Source organism: Corvus cornix, chromosome 2 (assembly GCF_000738735.6).
Source record: "Corvus cornix cornix isolate S_Up_H32 chromosome 2, ASM73873v5, whole genome shotgun sequence".
Taxonomy (NCBI): domain Eukaryota; kingdom Metazoa; phylum Chordata; class Aves; order Passeriformes; family Corvidae; genus Corvus; species Corvus cornix.
In genome coordinates this window covers 61,775,254-61,799,933 of record NC_046333.1, presented here as the reverse complement: position 1 = coordinate 61,799,933, position 24,680 = coordinate 61,775,254, and the positions used below count along the sequence as shown (strand labels likewise).

The following is a 24,680-nucleotide window of genomic DNA, read 5'->3' as shown; positions in this document are numbered from 1 at the left end:
AATGGCATGACTGTTGTCATAAATAAACATTTATTTATTTCTTAGGTCAAATTCACTGCCAGTCTGGTATAATTTAAATGCTACCACTTTCAAGTTTTCATCATTAGTTCTTAGTCACAGCGAGGATACATTTCTTGCAAGACTCCTCTAGTTGCCCAAATACTTTAAGTGTTGCTCTGCAAAGTATTTCTGGTAGTGCTTTGTGTTGTGAGGCTGGGGACACTGAACTTGACATGGTATGTTTGGATACACTTTGAGCAAAACCAGTGTATTGAAAAACAGGAGATACATGTATATTCAGACTTTATTTAATGCATCACAAGATAAGACAAAATGCACTGAAGACAATATTCTGGCTAATGACTTGTCTCTTGTAATGCATGCATAAAAATAAAGGATTTAAGGACTTCATTTAGAACTTTTCTTTTAAATGCAATGGCAGTTTCTTTGAAGGGATTAAAAAACCCACCAAACCCAAGCAGCCTTATAACTCATATTGGACTTTACCTCTTGACTGACACGTGTTGATTATTTGTACATATGCTAAATTTTTTTTTTTTTCATGTGTGGGCAGCAGATATAATTACCAGCTAGGATTACTTCTGCTAGAAAGATTCCTGTAATATTTTCATGCATGGTAAAAAAGGCACTGGATGTACAACTAACAAATAAATAAGGAAACAAAAGCAACTTGAAGACTTCATTACCATATTATTTGCATATTATTAAAATGAAGTAAAAACCACTTATGAATAATGACTTTTTAAAGGAATAATACCCACTTTTTCAGAAGTGCTGGTGTTAAATATACACGTGCTTGAAATAGTTTTCCTCTTTGAGGAAGTCATCCTCATAGTGTGTATCAAATTTGGTTCTGTAGTACAATAGAGGCCCCTTAGATGCCTGCGTTGAAACTGAAATCTTCCTGTGAAATCAAGGGTGGGATATATAGAATATCTGCATTTGACAGATTTTATGAGTTTGTTTTCTAGCAAATACTCAATTTTTCATACTTCTCAGAATGCTCCTGTGTGCCAGTGGAATGGGAATGTTATGTTTGGCTTTTACTTGCTTTCGTAAATGGTTTTAAGTAATTAAATTCTACCACTTAATTATTTATTTCACTAACCGTCTGTTTCAAATGGATGGGTCAGTAAACATACCTGTTTATATATGCTAGTGGCACTTCTTCCAGTCATTAATTTTGTATGGGTTTTATTGTGGATGTGTTGAAAGGAATGTACCCTTCTGTGATTTTACTGTGTTGTTCCTAAACACGGTCTTAACCTGAGTCTGCTTCCTTCCTAATCTCAGAGGACCTGTGAAAATTCAGAGGCTGTTGGTGTCATCTTTCTTGTATTTGTGATGCACAGTTATTGCCCATACTTAATCTAAATCTTCAGCCTGAGTTTAATGATGACTGATCTGTACCTTTTTGGTGCGTGCCTTGACTTTCTGAATAGTTTAAGCTTTGCAAGAATTTCTTGAAGTTACAACCTGCCTGAAGGAATAGAGACCTTCATTAAACATCCTCAGTTAGGACTTCAACAAATGCTGAAACAAATCAGAAAGTGTTAGAAAAGTGAGTCAGCTGTTTATTTTATGACACTTAAGTAAGGCTTTACCTTTAATATTAACTTTTATTTTTAGGGAAAAAAGCTAAGTATATATTAATACTGTAAAAAAAGAGTAGGGAACAGAAAGAGAGGAGGTCATTCAAAGTTTTGAAAAGGGGCTAATAATCTATTTGTCATAAATGCTGAATGTTGCTTTTGAAAGTAAATGTAATGCTGGACCTCAAGTAGCCTCAGCAAAAAATGAGGACCTTACAAGAACCGTGATGGTATTAGAAGCTGCAAACATTTGATTTTAAGTTGGTTTTTTGGTTTTTTTTTTCTACACTGTTCAAAAAATAGTTTCTTCAATTCACCTGCTGTAGATCGATCTTGTTTCTACTTAATAACATGGGCTAAGTTATGAATAATTAATGTCCTTTCGTTCAGGACATTTTTGAGAAAATTACACCTTTTATCTTGAGTGTTTGCTTTGGTCTGAGGATGTAGAGTTTGTGTAAGAGTTCACATTTTTTGGGGAGTTTGGATTGTGTGTACAGTTAAAAATCAAATACAGCAATTGTAGTAATTATTTTGATGATCCCATACCAATTGTGAATTTAAGGATTACACAGAATGTTACAAAAATGCATTACTCAGCATCAGGAATACCAGGTTGTACAGGGCTTCTGGATTTGGGGCTGGTGGTTTTACCTGCTGCCTGGGGGTAGCAGGCAGGGCAGGGTGCCAGCAGGCTGGTGAGTCCAGAACTGAGGTCACCCCCCTGTGGGGCAGTCTGAGAGCTGCAAACTCTTGGGTTTTGGGCTTATCTCAGGGCTCTTGTGGAGCTCGGACAAAAGTTATCAAAGTCTGCTGATGTTCTTGGAGCTGAGTGTGGCTTTTTGTACTGAGAGATAACGGGAGTCCTGGCATGGATCGGTTGTTGCGGAGGTGGACACTGAAAACACTGGATTGCAGGTGGGGGGCCTGATAAAGGAGCTTCAGGTGTGGCAAGTGCAGGAACCTCTGCAATGAAGTGGATGCTTTGTGTGTTTTACAGCTAGGAAGTATTGGCAAAATATGTCTGTTCAAAGCCACTTCCAACCTTGTGTATAAGTGCCAGATGATTAATGGAAAATACACTGTGTGTGCTTGCAGGGCCCTGTGATGATTAATAGCTACTAAAAGCTTGTAACAAATAAAGCCTGTAAACAAATAAAGGACGAGGAGAAGGCTGAGGTAATTAATGCTTTCTTTGCTTAGTCTTTAACAGTCAGACCAGTTGATCCCAGTGTACCCAGCCTCCTGAGGGGGAAAATAGGGACAGCGAGCAGAATGAAGCCCCCATAATCCAAGGGGAAATGTCAGTGACCTGCTATGCCATGTAGATAAAGTCTGTTGGGTTGGGTGGGATCCATCAGAGGGTACTGAGGAAGCTGACAGAAGTGCTCACCTTCTCTGACCAACTGACCCCCTTAGAAGGTAAGGGAAAGGCTGTGGATAGTGTTGTCTTTCTGGACTGCAGTAAATCCTTTGATACTATCTCTCATAGCATTCTCCTGGGGAATCTGTCTGCTCATGGTTAAGATGGATGCACTGTTTGCTGGATTAGAAGCTGTCCGCCTGGAGAGTGGTAGTGAAGGGAGTTTGATCCTGCTGGTGGCTGGTCACAAGTGCTGTTCCCCAGGGCTAAGTGTTGGAGCCAGTCCTGTTTATCTGGACAAGTGGATCAAGTGCATCCTCAGTCAGTTTGTGGACCAAGCTGTGCAGGAGTGTAGATCTGCTGGAGAGTGGGAAGGCTCTGCTGAGGCGTCTGGACAGGCTGACTTGATGGGCTGAGGCAAGTTGTATGAGGTTCAACGAGGCCAAGTGCCGGGTCCTGCACTTCAGTCACAACAACCCCAGGCAGCGCTACAGGCTGGGGACAGAGTGGCTGGAAACCTGCCCAGCCAAAAAGGCCCTGGGGGTGCTGGTCAACAGTGGCTGAATATCAGCCAGCAGTGCCCAGGTTGCCAAGAAGGCCAGTGGCCATGGCCTTTATCTGCAATAGCGTGGCCAGCAGGACCACGGCAGTGATCTTCCCCCTGTACTCAGCACCAGTGAGGCTGTGCCTCAAGTCCTGTATCCATCCAGTTTTGGGTTCCTTGCCACAAGAAAGACACCGAGGTGCTGGAGCGTGTCCAGAGAAGAGCAGTGGAGCTGGGAAAGGGTCTGGAGCACGAGTCTGATGAGGAGCAGCTGAGGGAGCTGGGAGTGTTTAGCCTGGAGAAAAGGAGGATCGGAAGGAACCTTATTGTTCTCTACAACTGCCTGAAAGGAGGGTGTAGTGAGCTGGGGATTGGTCTCTTCTCCCAAGCAAGTAGCAACAGGACAAGACGAGATGGTCTCAAGTTGCACCAAGGGAGGGTTAGATTAACTATTAGGAAAAATTTCTTCACAGAATGGGTTGTCAAGCACTGGACCAGGGAGATAATTGAGTCACCATCCCTGGGGGTATTTAAAAGGCCTGTAGGTGTGGCACTGAAGGACATGGTTTAGTGATGGACTTGGCAGTGGTAGGGCCTCTGAGATCTTAGAGGTCTTTTCCAACCTAAATGATTCTATGAAAGTGCTGTGGTGTTTGTTTTCTGAATATATTAATGTAAGTTTGAGTACAGATATTTTCTTTTTTTTTTTCTTTTTTTTTAAATCCAGTCTTGGTGGAAACAACAAACAAACTTTACTAATTTTTTTAAATTTATTTCTTTTTTTTGGTGATAAAATGTCATCTTTAATAAGCAGTATTGGCAGATTTGTATCCAGGTTGTAACAAATACTTTGCTTTCAAACATGAAAAAATATGGTTGGAAATTGTCCTGGAGTGGTAGGGCTTTTAGTGTTTTTATTTCCTGATTTTTTTTTTTCTGTCAGTCTGTATACTGCCTTTGTTACCTCTCCATTGCCTCCTCAGCACTACCATTACATGTATAAACCCTCTCTCCCCCTCATGGCATCATTTTTAACTGTTCAGGTCAGTGCTAATGCTGTTTGGTTTGTGAAATAAATTATTAAAAATGACTGTAAACATCTCTTGATGGAATACTGTGATTAACACTTTCAAGCTACCATTAGACCACTTCTTTTTGTGTGGATATTGGTCAATTGTCCATACACTGCATGTAGTTCATTCTGGCCACTGCGATTCCTCAGCCAGGAGAGGAGAAATGTTCTCCTGACTGTATCTGTTGGAAAGCATCACAGTGTTTCCTGGAGTCAGATGGAATGTGGCAGTAATGGTAAAGGATTTTCACATGACAGTATTCTTATGAATCTGATTTAAATCAAGCTAAAGGATGTTGTATTCTCATCTCTGGCATTTGGAAGACATTTAATTTTAATTTTTGTTTACATCAAGCACATACTTTTTGTTCTTTGCACTTAATGTTTAAAAGAAAGTAACGCCCTTTTTTTTCTACAGTTTACAAGTAGATGCTATATATTTGAAGTACTTGTTACTTTATGGCAATAATTGATTTTCAGTAAGAGAAGGGCCATTGGAGTGGTAGGCAGGGTGCCATATATTGTCTTAGGTACTAAACATTAAGGTAACTTAGCTTTATAGCCCTTACATATATAGAGCTTAAATTCAATCTAAATTACAGCCTTGTTGGCTAAATACCTATGTTGACAGAACTTTAAAGAGATGCTAGCAGAGAGCTGGTGTGGCTGAGGAAGAAGACAATGTGAAAAGGTGAATTTAACATGGTTGTCTCATGGTATCTTTATTTTCCTGGTTTTAGAACAGTATTAAATACTTTTATCTGAATGGAATTTTAGTTGGAAGACCTTAGAGCAGGACCTTTACTTGAGTGCCAAGGGTTAAGCACTTTGTGGCAGCTAACTTCTGTGCTTTATAAAGGTTGAATGTGTGGATGAACCTGAAATGGAGAGGAAGTGATTTCAAAGACAGGAAGTGGTCTGCTCTGCCTGCATTTGTGGGAGAAGTTTATGATTCTGTGTTGTCTGTTGCTGGGACTCTCTGCTGTGTGACCCATGCTGTGTTGATAGGCTGGATTACCAGCTGTATTTCAGCTTAGATAGATCCTGCTCAGCTGTGCTGTTGACCCTAAAGTTGATTTAACACTTGTGTTTCTCTATCTTGCTAGACGCATCCTGACAGGGTAGCACTCACAGGTGACTTTTTTTAAACTTTCCTAACCTAAAGGGGTCTGTTAATGCACTTCGAGGTTGTACTGTTTTCTCAGGGTTGGTTTCAAGGCCAGTTGAAATAAATAAAGTCTAATTACAAACCAATATCATTGGTTACAAATCAGTAGCTTTATGGACTGAAGATGGGTAGTCCAGGCTTTCCATGAAGTCATGGGCCTTCTGGTGTCCTCTGTTGGCACCGTAACACTTCCCCTTATATCTAGCAACTTTTGATTAATTACTGTTGGGCTTTTCTCTTCTGAAATGTTTAAGAGACTAAAGATGAGATACGGGAAACAGATAATGTCTTTTCCTGCTGGAAGTGACTTTAACCCTTTAGCCAAGGGAATTTATACCCATAAGCATTTTTACTTCTGCAAAGTATATATTAAAAAAAAAATAGTTTGCTTTTGTTTTTTGACCTTTTTTTATGATTTACCAGTTTCACCAAAAGCTTTCTAAAAAAAATAATGTCAGTATCAAGCACTTGGGCAGATAATGTGCCAGAATGGGATGGGTTATGTGACTTGTAGGAACATGATATGCTGTTTTTTAAAATTAATCTTTGAAAGCAAGGAAAAGGTAAATTAGAAAACATGTGCTAAGTGAAAACAGCTGTAAGGACTGTGAAGTCGTGAGATATAAATATGCAAAGAAAGACAGTGATCATGGGAGATATCACATTAAGCTTCAGTCACTGACATAGAAAAAAGAGGAGTTTGCATAAAGATCTCTCTCACATCAGAAAATATAAATTAAATTGTGGGTAACTACAGGCCTTGAATTCTTAAAAGTAAGGAAGTGAAGTATCTTCAGTCTTTGGAAAGGAGAAATGTCAAAATGGCTTCTTCAATACCTTGACTACTTTGAACTGTGTAATGAAATGTAGGTTTTCTTTTGTTACTCTTTACCTTGCCTTCAAAATAGGAAAGACAAAGGTAAATCCAGCCAAAGGAAGATACTCCTAGTGTGGAGCCTGGGGCAGGAAGAAGATAACCCAAAAGATTTTGACTCCTTATGTCATTGACCTGTGGAGCTCTTCCAGCAAATCTTCTGCCTTTTCCTTGAAGGAAACAGAGAACTGCTAGACAGCACTGTGCATGCAGAAAGTGCAGCTCTCCCTGCTGTAATACACCAGCACTACTCCTTGTGACAGTCTTTGAAATCTTGAAATGTTGCTTCCAAATAAGATGAGAAAATGGATCCTCACTCACCTTCTCTTGTTTGTCAAAATGTTCTTTTTATTTTTAGGAGCTGCTGTTACATCAAATAATACATGTCTGAAATAATGTTTGAACTGGTTTGTGCTTGATGAAATTGAACCACTCTGAGGCCATAAAGCTACATTTTTCTATGCAAAACTGGCATGTTTTAACTTTTGACACTTACAAGTGCTGCTGAAAGTTTCAAAATAGGCTTGTCTTACTGCAAGCAGCCTTATTAATACTGGAAGAATATATTCTGGCTTTTTTTTTTTGTACAAATGATAATAATCTAACAAAACTGTCTCTAAGAAGGATATCAAACCTGCAGTCAAAATTGAGAAGAGACAGAATAGAGCAATGATGTGTGAGGCTGTAATGGGTATCTCAGTATTGGTACAGGACTATTCAGCCTCTTGAAGGCATGGCTCTGTAGCAGCTGCATGGGCTGATGTGTCTGCTCAGTATGAGTCAGGGCATGGAGAAAGGGCAGGAGGGCTGGGATACACCTTTGCACACCTGCCTATGCCGTCTTTGCTTTTCTTTCCCAGTGCATCTTTACTCCTCTGCCAAGCACAGACTTCCTTACTATTCTGGCTAAATGGGCAGAGAAGTAGATCTGCTACTTCTCCAAGCTACAGGTGAAGCTTATTTCAAACCTGTTGGTGGGATTTTGTGAAGCAGCTTGCGCTGCTGATTGCTGTGCTGCATTACATTGGTTGTGTGTATAAAGAGTGAGCTTTAATTTCTGCTGTGCTCAGTCTGGAGCTTTCACGAGCACTAAATTCTGCTGATAGTCTGAACTGGGGATGATGGTTGGGAATTAAGCACAGCAGAGGCTTATCTGGCTGCTGGGTATGGTACCTTAAGCCCATATCTCCTGCTTTTCAGAAAACTGATAAAGTAGAAAATAGATGAGGTGTGAAGGTAGTTCTGAAAAAGTCAATAAGTAGCCGGAAGCTACAATTTTATAAGTGTTTAGACATATCTGGCTCAAATAGCTTATAATTTTAACTCTTTTAAAAGTGATAGATAGAACCTAAATCCATATTCCCTGTGGCATTAGGTATCAGGAGAAATAAGTGGAAGCAAGGCATTTGAAATCAATAAAAGGCTTCTAGGTACAACTTAATGCAGACAGAATTTCAAGAAAAAAGATTGTGAGACAGATACAGGAATAAAATTTGGCTTTATTTTGTAGACTGTAGCACAGTCCTAATCCTGGCTGTTGTGAAAATGAATGGAGATGAGAAAGTTGTGGAAATGTGCAAGTTCAGTGCCATAGGCCAACTTGTACAGAATTAGATGTACTGAAAAAGTAAGAAATCTGCGGAGTAAAGCTGTTCTCTTTATGCCTGAAATGAGACCATAAATGAATAATGTTAATTACCTAAGATCTATTTTGTATTACACTGGAAATGAAGCAAAGGGTTTTTTTCCTATTTGCTTGGGATATGTGTTGTGCTTGAGAATCTTCTACTTCACTGCTTTGAGTTTCCTGTTGTTGGATTTACTTGTGGATTGCAGGGGCTAGAAGTGCAAAAGGCTCCTCTGGGTTGGTAATTCAAGTGATGCAATTGCATTTTATAAAGGCCCTTGGTTTCTCTTTTCTGTGCCTAGCCCAACAGATTGTACCTGGGTTCATGATAGGACTGAACAACCCTCAATTTATATTTTCTTTGTTCTATCCTGTGGACATGGTGAGGAAGATCCATTAACATTCCATGAGCTCTGCAGATAGAAGCATTTGTATAAGTGAGGTTCATCAGAGTGTTACATCTAAAGGAGATTAAAGTTATATTCCTGGGGCAGGTTCCAGTCAATCTTTCTTGATTCTGAAATACTTGCTGCTGTTTACAGTAAATTCATATGGAAGCATATGATGTTTAGTGGAAAACATAAAATTTTCATTTTTCGTTTACCCATGTCTTTGCTATCATCATATGAAATACCTGCTTATGCTTCACTGCAGCGGTTTTTTTGTACCTTAAACATCACAGTATGTGATATTTTCAAATAAATAGTTTAGATGACATTTCTGACTTGCAGTTTGTGTCTTGTGGGTCTCAACATCAGCAGTTTCATTTAAATTTTAGCAATTTTTTAGAAACTCTGATCTGCAAAACAATCGAATTCTTCTAATCATTTTTACCAGGTAAGTCTGAGACTACAGATAAAGCAAGTGAAGATTTCTGAGGTGTTGTATCAAAAATGAGAACACAGTTGTTTTTCAGTGAGCCCTGTGAAATCTGGAATTTGTTTTGGAGCTCACACATCAGCTGTCATCCTTCTAAGACCATAGTTAGCTTCAACAGATGCTCTCCAACAGTTGGTAACACATCTGCAAGAGTTGTGTTTGAGTACACGTGGGGAGTTAGAGCAATTGTAATCTGTTTGGGTTGGTTTTTAGAGGGGGAGGGGGACATTTAATGTTTTTTTTTTTTGGACCTTGTCCCATACAAAGGAGTCAATTTGATCTGCTCTTTGGTGTTTTCTGTTGATTTGCTGTGCAACCCAGATTACTGAAAGGTTGGGTTTTGTGATTGCCTTTAAACTTGTCAAAATTTTATTGGATATCACCGATCTGGCCTCTAAAAGATGTAGACTGAAATAGTTTGTGCATATGAATCTAGGCAATGGCTTTGTGTTCAGGGACAGGCCTGAAGGGAGGGACAACTTAGTTAGGATCTTGGCTTGTTTGCATAGACATCCTGTGTGGCTTGATCAAGTTATGAAAACTCTGTAACTGCTTGTCTGCATTTATAAGATGAAAAGGAATTGGTGTAGGGAAGGGTGCATATTTAATATGTGGGTGTTGAAGGTAAATCAGTTAATATTTGCAATGTGCTTTGAAACTTTGGTTGCGCGGTGTTGTGCAAGATGTTTTGTTGTTGGTTGGCTTTGGATTGTGAGTGACTAAGACAGAAGCAATCAGTCTGTATTTGCTCATTTGAATAACGTGTGTTTTGCGTATGAAGCTGTATGTAGGGACAGAAGAGCACTGAGTTGTACTGTATGTGCTATTTCTGAAATATCAAGCAGGCTTAAGACTCAGAGGAGGAGGAGTTTCTGGGATTTTTCCAAATTCTGTCAACAAAACAAATTCTGTCTGCATTAATCATCAGAATGAGTCGGATTATTTGTGTGTTGTTGTAGCATAGCCTGGCTGAAACAGGCTACTTGACATTGTTTCTAATGTAATGGGACTTTTCCTGAGAGACTGATAAATCACTCATCACTACTTTGCATATTGAAATTATTGACTGATCATTAAGTCTTCAGTGAAGTGAAAGGACCAGTTGACTCTTAGAATGCCTCAAGATTATGCCTGTGCTCCAGAGCAGGATGAAATGCCCACTTTAGAGCACCATGCTAATGGCACCTGCATCTGCTGCTAACCAGGATAATTTGGGTACCTTAACATTAGGTGTTACTGCACTGAACAGCCACTGGCAGTGCTTAGGCTTTCTGCCAACATACCCCTTAGCTAGCAGCGAGATTTATTCTCTCTTGTTTTAAGGTCTTGCTTTGTTCAAGAAATAGTTGCGTGATCCACTTTCCTCTGAGTAGTTGAGTCTGCATTTTGAAGGAATGAGCTAAAATTCAGCCTAAATTTTCTACCTTTGGTATATAATACCATGTGCAGAGTGAGCTTTGACTATTTTATATCAAAAAAGAGCCATGAGAAAAGAGTAGCCCATAAAGGTCATGCCATGTTGGAATAAGCTTCCTTTAGAACATGGTCATGGTTGTATACTTGCAAGGTTCTGTGCCTTTAAAATGTCTGTCTGGGAGCTGTTTGACAAGACAAGTGGAACTGTGGAATGTAGACTAAAATTGCAGCAGATTATGCCACACAAAACTGTACTCAGAGTTGAACTGAAGTATATATATATATATTTTCCTGATCAACAAAGATAGCGAACAGGTAAGATATGGAAATGATCAGTCTCTTTCTTGATTGGAATAAGTATGAGTTGTTCAGTGGCTGTGGGCTTGGGAGAGTTCTCAGTCATATGGGGGAATTATTGAAATGTCTTACAGGTACTGCAGTTTTAGAGTGTAATTACCTGCTGCTTTTCAGAAAGAAACATTTCTAGGTTTAGTCTTTTTAAACATAAATAATTTTGCAACTTCAAGTTACCCTCAGGTAATTGCATGGAAAATCTAGCAAATTATAGCAAGATGAACAAAACACCAAAGTAATTTGTCTGTTCATGTTGTCTGTGCTGGGTGCAGAGGCAGAAAACTCAGCTGCACATTGCAGAAGGAATGAAAATACAAGTTATTTAATCTAATTGGGTTTTTGACATTGTTAAAAGGTAAACCTTTAAAGTATGTTTAGTTCTCCTGTTCTTTACTTTGTGGATCTTAGGTGTTGCTAAGGATGGATAGGCTGAAGCCTTCCTACACAACTCTGTGTGTCTGGGTGCTGCAGTGCAGACCCTGGGCTGCTGCAAGCCGTATAGCTGGAGTGTCCTGCTGGTCTGGCACAAGTGTCTAGAAAGTGGGAGAAAAAGGTGGCTTACTCCAAGGATCATCTCAGACCCAGACTGTAGCCTGTGCTTCATCTAGGGAAGAGATGAAAAGTATTTAGAGAATGGATTACTCACTTCAAAATCCCAGTATAAATAAGAGTAAGTGCTACTGATGGTTGCAGAGTAGAAGTGGGAAGTAAAATTTATCATCATCAATGTTTTGAAGCTAAATTTATTCTTTCATGTGCTTTTTCTTCTATGCTGTCTGATGTTCAGTACCCCCATGCCAGGCCTGAAGTATTCTGTTAATGGGCATGCTCTGGAATACAGATTCTTTTGTCTGCACTATTTATAAATATATTAATGATAGTTCAGTTGTTGGCCTATTGTAATTTTTCAAGTTCCAGTTTCATGTTCTCAGTGATCCCAAAATTACCATTTAGTTTTAGTGATGGTGGCAGAAGCCATAAGCTGTTCTGCTGGCCTTGGTAAACTCCATCAAACTTAATATATTTTGAAGGAGTTTGTTGTTTGGAAGGAGTGGTACAGCGAAGTTCCAGGTCACGAACAGATTGAATGGACATCAACTGATAGCTTAGTAGTTTCTCCCAGTGACTGCACGATACCCCCTAAACAGCTGAAAAGAGAGGTGTATGTGCTTATTTTTGGGAATGGTTTTCAAAGGTGACTGGAAATAAACCAGTGTTTTTTTAGAAAAAATTCAGTCTTGAAAGTAGCATGAGTAAATAAAACTGATTTATTTATCTGTTATACTGAAATGAGGAGAGGCAATGATTTAACATGTCATATTTTGAATCCAGTAGTGTATTACTGGGTTTTAACTGGCTAGATCTTGTGTGTTTAAACGTGCTCAGTTCCTGCGTATGTGATGTGTTCAGTGGGCAGTCCCTGTGCACCTCTGTTTTGGTGCTGGACAGTGAGGCAGACACAGAATCCTGATCTGGAAGGCTTTATAAAACCTGTTTATAGTCCATCAGTAGCTGCTGTTGAGATGTCTGCCTGCTCAAGAATGAATTTGCTAAAAATACTCAATTTCTTAAAAACCAGAAAACCCAAAAAAGCTTACTTGCACAATTAGCGCAGTAATGGAAATGTTAATGGAGAATAAAAACGGCAAGTTTGCATATTTGTAGTTTAAATCGGCGCTCTTGCCTGATGGGAGAATTATTTTTTTCATGAAGGCTTGTCTGGATTACCTGATTTGATAAGTAGCCTGGTTTTCCTTTTGGAACTTTAAATAACACATATAGAGGGTGAACGAAATTGTTGTGTTCTCATTAATTGTGAATGAAGTAATTTGTTATGTCCAGAGTATCTCAGAAATTTAACGAGAAAACAGAAGTCATGTTGCAATCAGTTGATTCTTTTATATTTTACATCCTGATACTGTTGATAAGACATGAGTGGGATTGTTTTGAAAGACATTTGCAATCTGCAAAGTTAGTATTTTCGGCATGCCTTTGAGTGTTGGCAAATGGATGGTACGTCTTCAGAGGTGGGAACTGATAATGTGTCTCTGAGATTTCAAACAAGTACCATCTGGAAACTCATGATAACTTGTGGTTTTGATTTGTAGTTGCTGTCGAGGGTGCAGACACAAGGAAAGAGCTTGTTTGCTTGGAATCTTTTCTGTAGGGCAAGTGACATGAAAGTTGATAGTTAACTATATCTGATACAATATTGACAACTAGCAAATGGTAGCTAAGTATTTTGTGTGCCAAGGAAAGGCACACAAATAAAACCCCAAACTTGTTGTTCTCAACTTTGTTGTGCTTTTTTCTTCTTTCCCAATACTTGTTGATTCTTTCCCAGTACTTGTTGAGCTCTCTCAATGCCCAGTGGTCCAAGAAATCATTAAATTAACCAGTACCTAATTTCAGTAACCTAATTTGAATGACAGTGGGTTTCTATGACAGGGATGTTGAAAGAAAAGAATTAGTTTGGCAACTTTTTCCCAGTCAAGATGCTCCATGACTTTTGTAACTGGCTGTGAGGTATCCTCATGCTTAGATATTTGTGTTTTTTGCGTGCAGATGATTCCCATGGAGAACAGTTGCGGGCACACATTTCAGATACCTTGGATGTTACAGGATCTGGCTCCAGAGCATAAAATGGCAACCAGGGTATCAAGGGAGGGAGCAGAGCTCTTTTGGAAGCAAGAATGAACAGGACAAAGTGTTTAACAGGGAGGTCCATGAATGGGGACAGAGGCTAGAATACAGCACATGGAAACAGAGAAACTGGAGGTATATTTGTTGTGTAAGAGAATTAGAAGTAAGAAAATCAGAAAAGGTGAGAAGGAAAACTCACAGAGAGATTAGGAACAGGATAAGGACAGCTGGAGGGAAAGGCCCTGGAAGAGCCTTCAGTGATTACAGAGAAAGATCTGCTTTCAGATTGAATTTCTCAGATTGATGTACAGTATTTAAAAGGATGTCATACTAGTCATGAGTCATGTTTTTTGAGCAAACAGTGCTGAGCAAATCTGGTAGTGGTTTCAGTGCAGAGAGAGGAGTGATGTGAGGAAGAAAGTAAAGAAGGGCTGTTCTTTTAGGGCTTCACTAGCTGTGTTTCTTCTACTTTTTTCCTTTGTGAGTGTTTTGATTTTTCAAGGAGATGTGATTTGGGGGGGATTAGAAGAAAACAAAGTTTTGGAAAAAGAATTGGAAGAAAAAAGACTAAAAGTTAAGAGACCAGGGCATACCCAAGTCAGTTGTTTAATTTTCAGCTGATAGTATTACTGCGGTCTTAAGAAATTCTGCTGATTTATGGTTTCTGTAATGATAACAAACCTTACACTGTTAGTTAGAAAAGAATTGTAAATATTGTTTTCCTCTGTAGGTATACTGATGTTTCAGACTCTTGCCATTTTATCATCTTAGTGTTGCATAATGCAGCCAATTCATGTTTTCCTGAGTTTCCCAATTAAGTTAAGTGTTCAGAAGTTTCCATGACCTTTAGGTTCCTTTGTACTCTATGTTGTTTTTCAGAGAGTATGATAGACTTTGTGGTTTACTTCCATTGTAGCCCTTTTTTTATGGAAAAGATTTGTCACATGGTCACAAAAAGGCCATGGTTTTGAGTTGTGTTTTTGAGCATTTAATACAAGGCTGATTTGACATATCCTTTTCTTTTCCTAGAAATGTCTTATCATGCAGGAAACTGTTTAAGTAGATCATAAAAAAAAAGGTCAGCAGCAAAATATCATAATTTTTAAAGTATCATTATGCTGAATATATGGCAAAAATAAGTTGAAGAAGATCCCCTTAGAGAAGATTGTTGCAGGATATATGCACCCGTATCATATTCACTACCGTAATTGATGTTCACTGTACTTATGGTTCTTGCTTCACTTTCATCTGTCATAGTCTCTATGACTTGCTGGAAAACCTTCTGTAAAGTTTAGATTGTCCTGTTCACTCAGATCTGTGTGAGCTCTCAAACACAGGCATGTGGTCTTCACTGAAATGTTGGAAGTTTCTCAAAAACCTTGTGGAGTTGGAAAAGGTGGCAGGTGGAGACATTCCAAGGAAGGGTGCGTGGGCTGCCGTAGTAGGTGCAGCACCACATTCATGCCGTGCTTCCCATCCAGACCTAAGCTCTTTATCTGTCTGCCTGGGGTATAAACAGGGAAACCTCAGGGCTGTCTGCCCCTACCTCTGCCCCTGTAGGCATGTATTTAGAAGCCTGAGCTTATTTGTCAAAGCTATTTGACTCTTTATCTGGGGACAACGCTGAACAGTAGCAACTACTCATGTCAGAACACTCACAGGCATATATATACACATAGATATATATACATGCACACATATGCCTATACATACATATAGGTAGCCAGTTGCTCCAGTCTCTGTGCCCTGAATAAAGAATTGTTACCCTGGTGTTGCTTAATGTTTAGTAATAATGAAGCCAGAAGATGTTGTTTATACATGCCAAGCCCAGTCTGCTCTTTTGGTCCATGTTTGTTTCCACACATCTATCAAGGCCTTGCAAAGCAAAATATGACCACTGACAAGTTATTCCCACAATGTTGCAAATGTTCAGCTCTTCCTGCAACCTGATACAAAAAGGCCCTGTTGGCAATTTTTTTCTTTTTAACTGAAATTTTCTTGAGAAAATGCAGTAGATTGTGGTGAATTTATACCAGTGCATGCAATTATTTTATGTATGAATAGGGCAGTAAAGTACTAAAAAAATTTAGCTATCGTTTTGAAGAGTTGTGATATGAACTCTTATTTAATAAATGAGTAACTCATAAGTGTGTGTCTGTATATTTATATATATGCGTAATCAAAATTTGTATGTATGTATATTCATTTGAGAGAGTATGAGACTTAATTAGGAAAAAAAAGATTTAAAAATAAATGCAGAAATAGAACAACTAAATATGATAAAACAATACTGTTGCTGTAAGGGGAGGACAAACTTCAGCTAGACTTTTATTTTCCTTAAATGATTTCTAGATGTGTACATGAACGAGACTCCTTTTCCCAAAACTGCTCCGGAGATTTTATTCTGTAAAAGCCTTTGCTTTGCATCCTCTGTTCTGCAGAGCTGAAGCCTGTGAAGAAATGAATTTACATGTATTTGGGAGACTTTTTTATATGTGTTAAATACATAAAGTGTTGCAGTTGTCCCTCAGACTGTCAGTCAAGGAGTTAGTATATTAATAGCCTGGAAACCAAACTGCTGTATGTATTCCTGTTGGCTTAGTATGTAAGGTCTTTCTAAACTTAAATGTGTTACTTCTTCCAATGCTGTTTCGAAGAGAGGGTTTTGATTTTGGCTTTAGGGGAGAAGTATTGCCACAGTGTTGTCTCTTCCTGCACACCTGGAAACCATGGTACAAGGATGCACTGAAACCAAGCCCAGGACTGGTGTTCTCTGTATCAAGGCATCTCTCCTCTGAATAACGACACCTCTTGAAAATGGTTGTGCTTTACGGTGGTGTATGAGTGCTACTGCAGCTGTAGTCTGTTAAATGGAATGTCTCACTTAAATGTTGGCCTCTTGCTATTTACTGTGTGTCTGTGTCCCACCCCTAATTCTCAGGTGGGTGTGTTATGGGTGTGGGGCTGAGTTTATAAACATTTTATGCTGCTGAAAAGAATAAAAAATACAAAGTTTTGGCAGTGTTACTGGAAAACTACTTTTAAAATGTGTTTGTTTTCATACTTGGTGCATCTGACTAGGCCAAGAGATCACTCTTTTTCTAACATTGAAACTCTGTTTCTTTGCTCATCTGTACATAATTCCTAATAATTTTTTTAACCTCTGATTATCTTTCTAGTAGTAAATGAGTCTGTTCATTAGTCTAAAAACATAATTTTCATACAGCCTGTGTTGGAGGAGAGGTTCTTTATCTTGTTCCATTTTTATTTTGACTTCTGTGTAGGCTAAAATTGAACTGAGTGCTCTTTCCCAACATGACAGGGTCAGATACTTGCTTTGTTTAAAGTAGCTAAAGGTCTGAATGTTGTTTTGATGACTGCTTTGTGTCCTTTCCCTGTCACAGAAGTTGTGTTTTAGCCAAATTAATAGTGTAATCTTGGTCAACAATGATTAGAACCCCCCTGAATGTTTTCCCTTATTTAGCATTATTTGCATTTTATGTATTATTTTCAATTTACCTGATTCATAGGTTAAGTGACCGATAGTTAATTGTAAATGATTTTTGAAGAAAATGTCAATGAGACAAATCTTTTTCAGTTTTAGCATTTCGTCATATGTGCATGGAGGAAAAGGATATTCATGCCTGTATGGATCCATTAATGATGAGTGCATATGTAAATATGCCTAAGTCTTGGCGGGCTTTCTCCTGCCTTAGCAGATGTCAATTCGAGTAAGGCATCCTAAGAATTGTTTTACCTGTATTTATTACTTACTGGCTTATGTTATTTAAAGGTATGTCAGCCAATACTTCAGTGCTCAATGTACTGAATAGTAGCGAGTGACATGAATTTTCTTACCCAAACTGATACAAGCTATTCCGATGAATGCTGAAGCACTGAGCTATTTGAAATCGATTATCTTCATTCTTTTGTTCAAAAAAAGAAGCTCTAACTTCACAAGGATAGTGACTATGCTAGTAATTCTGTACTATAGGTCATGATTTACAGAATTAGAGTTTATATATGTGCTTCTGCAGATAATTCTGAGGTTCATTTCTGTTAATGAATTTAGATATCAATAGGCTGTGAACATACAGAAAGGTTTGGATCCTGAAGAAAATAATATCCTTATCTGAATGGAGGCAGATACTGGTTGCATGAATATCTTTTATCTGAAAATTGCTGAGGTATAATTATACCATAACTAAGATATAATCAAAACTAGAAATATGTATGTTTCTTTCCAAACTAGCTATGTTAACTTTTCTCTTTAGTAGAGGTACACATTTTATAAATTCTGATTTGTTTCTTTTGTAGTATTAATTCACCGTAGAACTGAAGCAGGTATTTTATTGTCTTAGTGAAACCTGCTTTTGTTGACCACTTAATTTTGCCTTTGTCTAGGCAAGATCTTTCTGGAAGTATGCATTTCTGGGAGTAGTGACTGTTTTTCTTAACTTTGTTTTCCATCATGTGCAACCGAATGGCATCTCAGCTGGTAAATGAGATAACAATTCATTCCCCATTGGCAAAAAAATTAAAAAGAAATTACAATGGAAATGCTCATGTGCCTCTTTTTTTTCCTAAAACACAAAACAAAGAACAACAAAAAACCCTTTCCAAGAATGTAATTGAATATAAAGTAATCTTACAAATAGCCAATTTATTAGTAATGGCTAACTTCAGGATTTTTTATATGATATAATTTAGGAGTTGACAGGTTAAATAATTCTTAACACAGGTTTGTTTCTTTCTCTTGTGTAGACAACTCTGCTGAAGCAGATTTGTGGTTGCTGAACAGTTGTACAGTAAAAAATCCTGCCGAGGACCACTTCAGAAACTCGATCAAGTAAGTTATTTCCTTACAAAGATACTTAACTGCTGCTAATGACTATTGCATGTCCTAAAGCTTTGTGTTTTCAATCTAGAAGTAATTTTGTGCTTTAGAGCAAGAAGTGTGCTGAGTTTGAGTGTTACAATGCTGAATTCTCTAGAATGGATTTGTAAGGTAGAGTGGATTTTTTTTAATGGGCAATAACTTGCAAGTGATTATCACTACACTTATTTAGGAGAACTGCTGACCCATTTAGATGGGGGCTTTTATATCGCTTTTCAAGACAATGTTGTAATAGTCTTCTGAAGAGTTAACTGTGCTTTTGACTTTTTTTTTTAATATGTGAATTGTTACGTAGTTTCTTTTTCCCCTCTACGTAAATATGGCCTAACTGGGACCTTCTTTTCAGTGGTGCCCAGCAGTGCCCATAAATGATAAGAAGTACCTTAACATGAGAAAGAACTTCTTTATGTTGAGGGTGTCAGAGCACTAGAACAGGCTGCCCAGGGGGATTGTGGAGTCTCCCTCTCTGTAGACATTCCAAACCCACCTGGATGTGTTCCTGTGTCACTTGTTGTGGGTTACCCTGCCTTGGCAGGGAGGTTGGACAAGATGATGTCCAGAAGTCCCTTCCAACCCTACCAGTTCTGTGATACTTTGAAAAGAGTAGGTATCAGGTGTATACTTAAAACCAGCTATTTCACTTAAAAGATGAACTGATTAGCTTGTAATAGAAGCCTTGTGAAGAATGTGTTTTATTACTCAGTACCATTCCAATGATGTAACAAAAAATGACATGGTAGCAACTTCTGCCTCCAATTTCTGCAGAAGTGTAGTTGTGATGAGAGTAACTGGAAAACCTCTCCACATACAGCTGTCATTGCCTGGTATTAAGAAATATTGTGGTATGTGTCTTGTAGATTTTATCTTTAGTAAACAAGTTTGGCTATTTGTGCAGTCATTTGTTTAGTGTGGTGCACTGGGGATGGACTGGCTGTTGAAATCCATTTTGGTGAGAAAAACATAGTTCTTGGGAAGGGAGAGAGGAGAGAGAAGCTAGATATAAGATATCTGATTGCAATGCTGGAGTTACTAACAGAGTCTCAGGACTGTAACCTTGAACAGAAACCATTTGCATGCTGTAGGTGGCACAGCAGTAATTTCCTCCACTCCTCACATTCACTTCCTGGCTGCTGGTGTTGCATGTAGCGACCAGAATGGCTTTTGCCTTTTCTTCTCTGTTGCCAAAAAAAAAAAAAAAAAAAAAAAGTAAACTATTCCCAGAATACTTCCAGCAGTTAGTGTGTGTTGGCCAACAGAACTGATGACAAGATAGTTTCCATTTCAGTTGTGGCCATCCTTCTATTTTACTAATCCTGTGCCAGAAATTATGTGGTATGGTGTGTCTCCTAGCCAGGAGAATAGAGTTGGTTAAGGAAGAGGGCCTAACTGAAAGCAAATGACCAAAATTATTTCTTTGAAGAACATGTTTCTGTTACTGCTCTGTTCATGAACCCGATGTTACTTGTAGCTCGGATTTGTTCTTTTTCATCCTTACATCTCCCTATACTTGCTCTTTTCCTGTAGCGTGCATTGTTCATTCTCTAATCTCAGATCCTGGCAGTTCCCAGCCTTGGAGAATGACAACTTTTGTAGTTGATTCTGACCATTTTTCACAAGGTTCTTTAAGCATAGGGGAGAGAACCGTATGTGAGTGCACATTCGTGGGACTTGGAACTGAAAGATTAAACATTCTCACTCTCAAAAAACGTAACTATTCCTGTATTTGGGTTTTACAATCATGACGAAAGCTTGTCTCTCTAAAGAACACAACTTCTCCCAAGTAGTTCTTAATTTGTTACAGCAAAAACCCAATACATGCAGTTTGGATGATACAAAATGAATTGCTGTTATATCCTGTCACAGCAGCCTGTTGGTAACTATGGAGATCTGTGTTTTTCTCAGTTGAGTAACAAAATAAACATGTAGTATGTGTGTGTTGTCAAAGCAAACATACTTGGAGTGGAAAAATTAATACTCAGCACTGTAAAATTATTCTTTAAAATTGAAAAAAAAAAAATCAGTCTGAAAAGTGTTACACAGTATTATGGATGTTATGTGAGAACAGTATTTCAGGTTTGTTTATTCTTTGTGCACTGCAACAGCTCCTGCTACATCGCTTGTATATATATGACTTCAAAATGGACTGATTCAAACCAGTGGTAGTGTTTTCACACTGGCAGTTAAAGAATGGCTGTGAAAAGCTGATCCCTCACTAATACCATGTGCCAAAGGATGTGCCAGAACCCAAGTCCTGTAGGTTCAACCTTTTTTGGTCTAATTTTCTTCTAAAAAAGGAACAAAACCACTCCAGACACTCTGAACCTTTGCAGATGCGTATACAGCTGATACAAGCTGACTGACAGTATAATCTTTATACTATTTTTTTGTTCTTCTAGCTCTTAGGATAGTCTCCTCTTGTTCAGTATCAATAAAGTTGAACTTGCTGAACCAGTGATGGTATGGAGGGCAAAGAGTTGTGTAGGTTACTGACGGGACGGACGTAGACGGTGACGGAGATCTCTGTAGTCTGATCTTGGGACACATGGGGTTTATTGTAAAAGGCTTGGGTATTGGGGCACTGCTCAGAGCTGCCAGACTCAGCTCTGAGCAGGCCCAAGAAAGCAAGAGAGTAAGTGGGTAAGAGAGAGAGAGAGAGAGAGGGTGTAAGAGCGAGAGTGGAAGTAAGAGCAAGAGAATAGAATGGAAGTAGTAGTATGGAATGAATGTCTGAAGTCCTGGTTACAATACAATAAATCATCTTCTGTACTGAATATTCTAATTGTCACTAACCAATCTAATACAAGATACAAATCCTATAGCATTTACATACAGCCTATAAGAGTTCTTATATTACCATAGAGTGTTACATCTTAACTTCTAAAAACTACTCTTTGGACCCCTTCTGCTGAGCTAGCAGGGTCTGCTCTGACCCTTGGACCGCTTGCAAGCAGAGGGTATTGTTCCATCAAGAGGGGATTACCTTCAGTGGCCATACCATTGTTTTCTAGTTGTTCAGTAACTAAGACCTGGTATTTCAAAAGTGGCTTTCATTTCGATGTTGCCTGTAGTTTTCATATTCCCAAAATCTTTTGTCAGGCAATCATATTTATAAGGCTTTCCTGTTTCATCTTCCCCAACATCTCCCCCTTTCCGATGAACAATTAAGATATTAGACATAGTCTTACTCGTCATTTTTGGCACACACTGAAGTATACAAGGTACTGCTACTAAAACTATAATTATTACTACTAGAATAATCAAGCCTATTTTACAGAGTTCCCTTAGCCAAGGTGCAAAGCTCCAACCATCAAACAAACTGTCTAGCCAAGATGGGTTATCTGTTGTAATTTGGTTAGCTAGGTCCCTTAGGTTTTGTAACTGTTTGTGAATGGAAACAGAATGATCGGATAAGTTCATACAGCATAATCCTTCAAAATCTTCACAGCCATGCCCATGTGCTAATAAAAGATAATCAATATAAGTTTGGTGTCTATGGCTGGGAGTTGGAGAAATGTGATGATTATCATATGGCCAGTATTTATCAAGAGTAACATTATTAAAACCTTCTGGAAAAGGTATTCCAACTAAACAGGTTGAAAAAGGTTTGTCAGGGCTTGTGTCAGATAGACAGATGGTATCGGAGCCTGCAGATTTGGCTAAAGCAACCCAGACATTTGTCTTTGGTTGATTTACAGGTAAAACTTCACTACAAAAACTAAAACATAAGAATAAAAGCAACATGCACGTGCGCAGATGAGAAAACTCCATTATTTTCTTGAGCTGTTTTTGGCAGATCACTTTCTTCTGGTGATTCTGCACACTTCAGGTTTGGGTGCTTGCTTCCTGGCTTCCACTTGTGGGGTCACTGGCTGGTGTGGAGGCGTCGGCAGGTTTTGATGCGTGGTATGGCTTCACGTTTTTTGCTGGAATCCACTTGGTTCCTTCACCTGTGGAGAGACATGCAAATCCCTTTCCCCACATTATAAGATCATATGGTCTTTCTATTTTTCCTGATTCTAGATTCTTAATTAAAACTAGGGGGTGCTCCTTCAGTTTTGCTTTTTTGTTGTTTAAGAAATGTCTATAAATTGAGGGATCAGGCTCTTCTGCAGAGCTATTCAAGAAATTAAAAACATACAAAGCTTTATTCAACCTTCTTTGAGGTGTAGCCTGGGCTTCTCCCCTTTTCTGTTGATTTAAAATGCGTTTTAAAGTTTGATGTGTTCCTTTTAGGGTACTTTTTGGCAGTTGTTTAAGATACGGTGAGCAAATACCACTGTATCTTACAGCACTTTTTAGTTCTTTAATTTCGAGAGTGGGGATGAGAGCCCACGTTTTATGACTGTCAGGCTGTTGGCTAGCTATCACAGGCTTAGTTAATAGACTAAGACTTTCATCTTTATAGATTTGGGGTCTTATTTCATGGCAATCTGTTAATTTAGAATAATCTGAGCACTTTGGAGGATTTTTTGATTCAGAAGGTAGCGCCGACAAACTCTCAGAACTCGTTTTCTCTTTCTGGGTTGCAAGATCCCCGTCGCTCGCTGGCAGGACTCTAGGGCTCATTGCAAACAAATCTGGCTGCTTTTCAGAGTTTAGTTGTGTTAAAGCATCAGCTCCGGCAGAGGGGCTCTCCGTCTCCCGTGCCACTGGAGCTGCATCATTCCCATCCGTTCCCCCCCTGCTCGCGGCTTCTGAGGCGAGGCTGCGCTGCGCGGAGGGATACGGCTGGGCGGCGTCGGGGGACCCCGGCAGGGGCGGCTGTGGCGCGGGGATGGGACCCGGCAGGGGCAGCGATGGCATGGCAGAGCTCGGGAGTGGCGCAGCCGTTCTCGGTGGCGGTGGGCGAGGAGGCGGGGCGGAGCTGCGCGGCGGAGTCACGGGAGGATGTGCGGCTGGTCCCGGGAGTGGTGCTGTGGTTGGAGGAGTTTGAGCGGAGTGATATGGTTGATCCGGGAGTTGCAGCAATTGCGCATGCGTGTGTTGCAGCAATTGCGCATGCGTGGGTTGCGTCATCAGGTCCGCGCGGCAGGCTGTAATGGCGTCAGTCTGTGTGGCAGATGGTTCGGGCAGAGCAGGAGATGGCAGGACTGCAGAACCAGGGGCTGGGGCTGCGGCCGCGGGAGGCAGGAGGGCCGGTGGCTGGATCGCGGCGTGCTGCTGCTGGGAGCTTGTAGGCCGGGCTGGGGTGGGTGGTGGTGCCGCGGGCAGAAACGGCGCTGGCGGAGCGGCGGTGCCGGGATCGGGGGATTGCAGAGGAACGGTAGCAGGGACGGGAGTAGACATAGGCGTCTGTGGTGCCGCGGGGCCGGGGGACCGCTCGGGGCCTGCTGTGCGCGCTTGAACGGCAGGGTGGAGGGGTAGGGTTCCTGCGGTAACGTGCGCAGGGGGTGCCGGGGACAGCAGAGCGGCCGTGGCCGGCGCTGTAGGCACCAGTGGTTCAGGAGCGGCAGGAGACTGTGAAGACGCAGCAGCGGCGGACGTGGATGGAACAATGGCTACCATCGGCGCCGTGTCGGGGGGGGGGGACATGGGGGGCTGGAAGAAGGGTCGCGACTTGGCTTTGCGGGGGGCCGGCTATAATGGCAGCCATGGCCATAACCGGCGCGGCTGGGGGAGGGGTAACACCCGTAGGTAGCAGGGGGGTAGGCGCTGGTCCCGCAGGGGTACCGCCGGGGGGCGGGGCCACCATGATGTCAGCAGCGGGGGGTGGGGTAGCAATGACGGCAGCGGGGGGGGTGGAGCCGCGATGACGGAAACGGGGGGGGGGGGACGGGGGGGCAGGGGCAAGGGGCGGGGCCGCGGAGACGCTGGAACCGAAGGCGGGGACCGCGGGGGCTGGGACAGCGGGGACGAGTGGGATGGCGGGGGCGGGGATGGCGGGAGCGGCGGGAGGGGCCGTAGGGTCCGGTGGGGTGGCTGGGGCCGGGGTAACGGGTGCGGGGACCGCGAGCGCGGGGGGCGGGGCGGCGCGAGTCAGCCGGACCGCGGGTACTGGAGCCGCAGGGTCCGGCGGAGGGGCGGGGGCTGTGCTCCGCTGCGGGCTCGCGGCGGCAAGGGGCGGGCTCGCAGCAGGAGCCGGGCTTGGCGGGGTGACTGCTGCGGGCGGCGCCATCGCAGCAAACAGCTCTACCAGCGCTCTGCAAGCTGGGAGCAGCTGCGCGGCGGCCATATCCCGGTAGGAGATATTATTAAAGAGCTTAACCCCAACTGTGTCCCAAAAGTCTCTT

At 40.8% G+C, this 24,680-nt stretch overlaps 1 protein-coding gene across 5 annotated transcripts in view; it reads left to right on the top strand.

Moving 5' to 3' along the window:
* The window catches only part of CDKAL1 (CDK5 regulatory subunit associated protein 1 like 1), a 394,035-nt gene that overhangs the window by 52,500 nt on the left and 316,855 nt on the right, over positions 1-24,680 (top strand). For all 5 annotated transcript variants that reach the window (XM_039548277.1, XM_039548278.1, XM_039548279.1 and 2 more), the window contains one exon: positions 18,318-18,402. In XM_039548277.1, the coding sequence (XP_039404211.1) occupies positions 18,318-18,402 (85 nt within the window). The remainder of the gene's footprint in view (positions 1-18,317; positions 18,403-24,680) is intronic.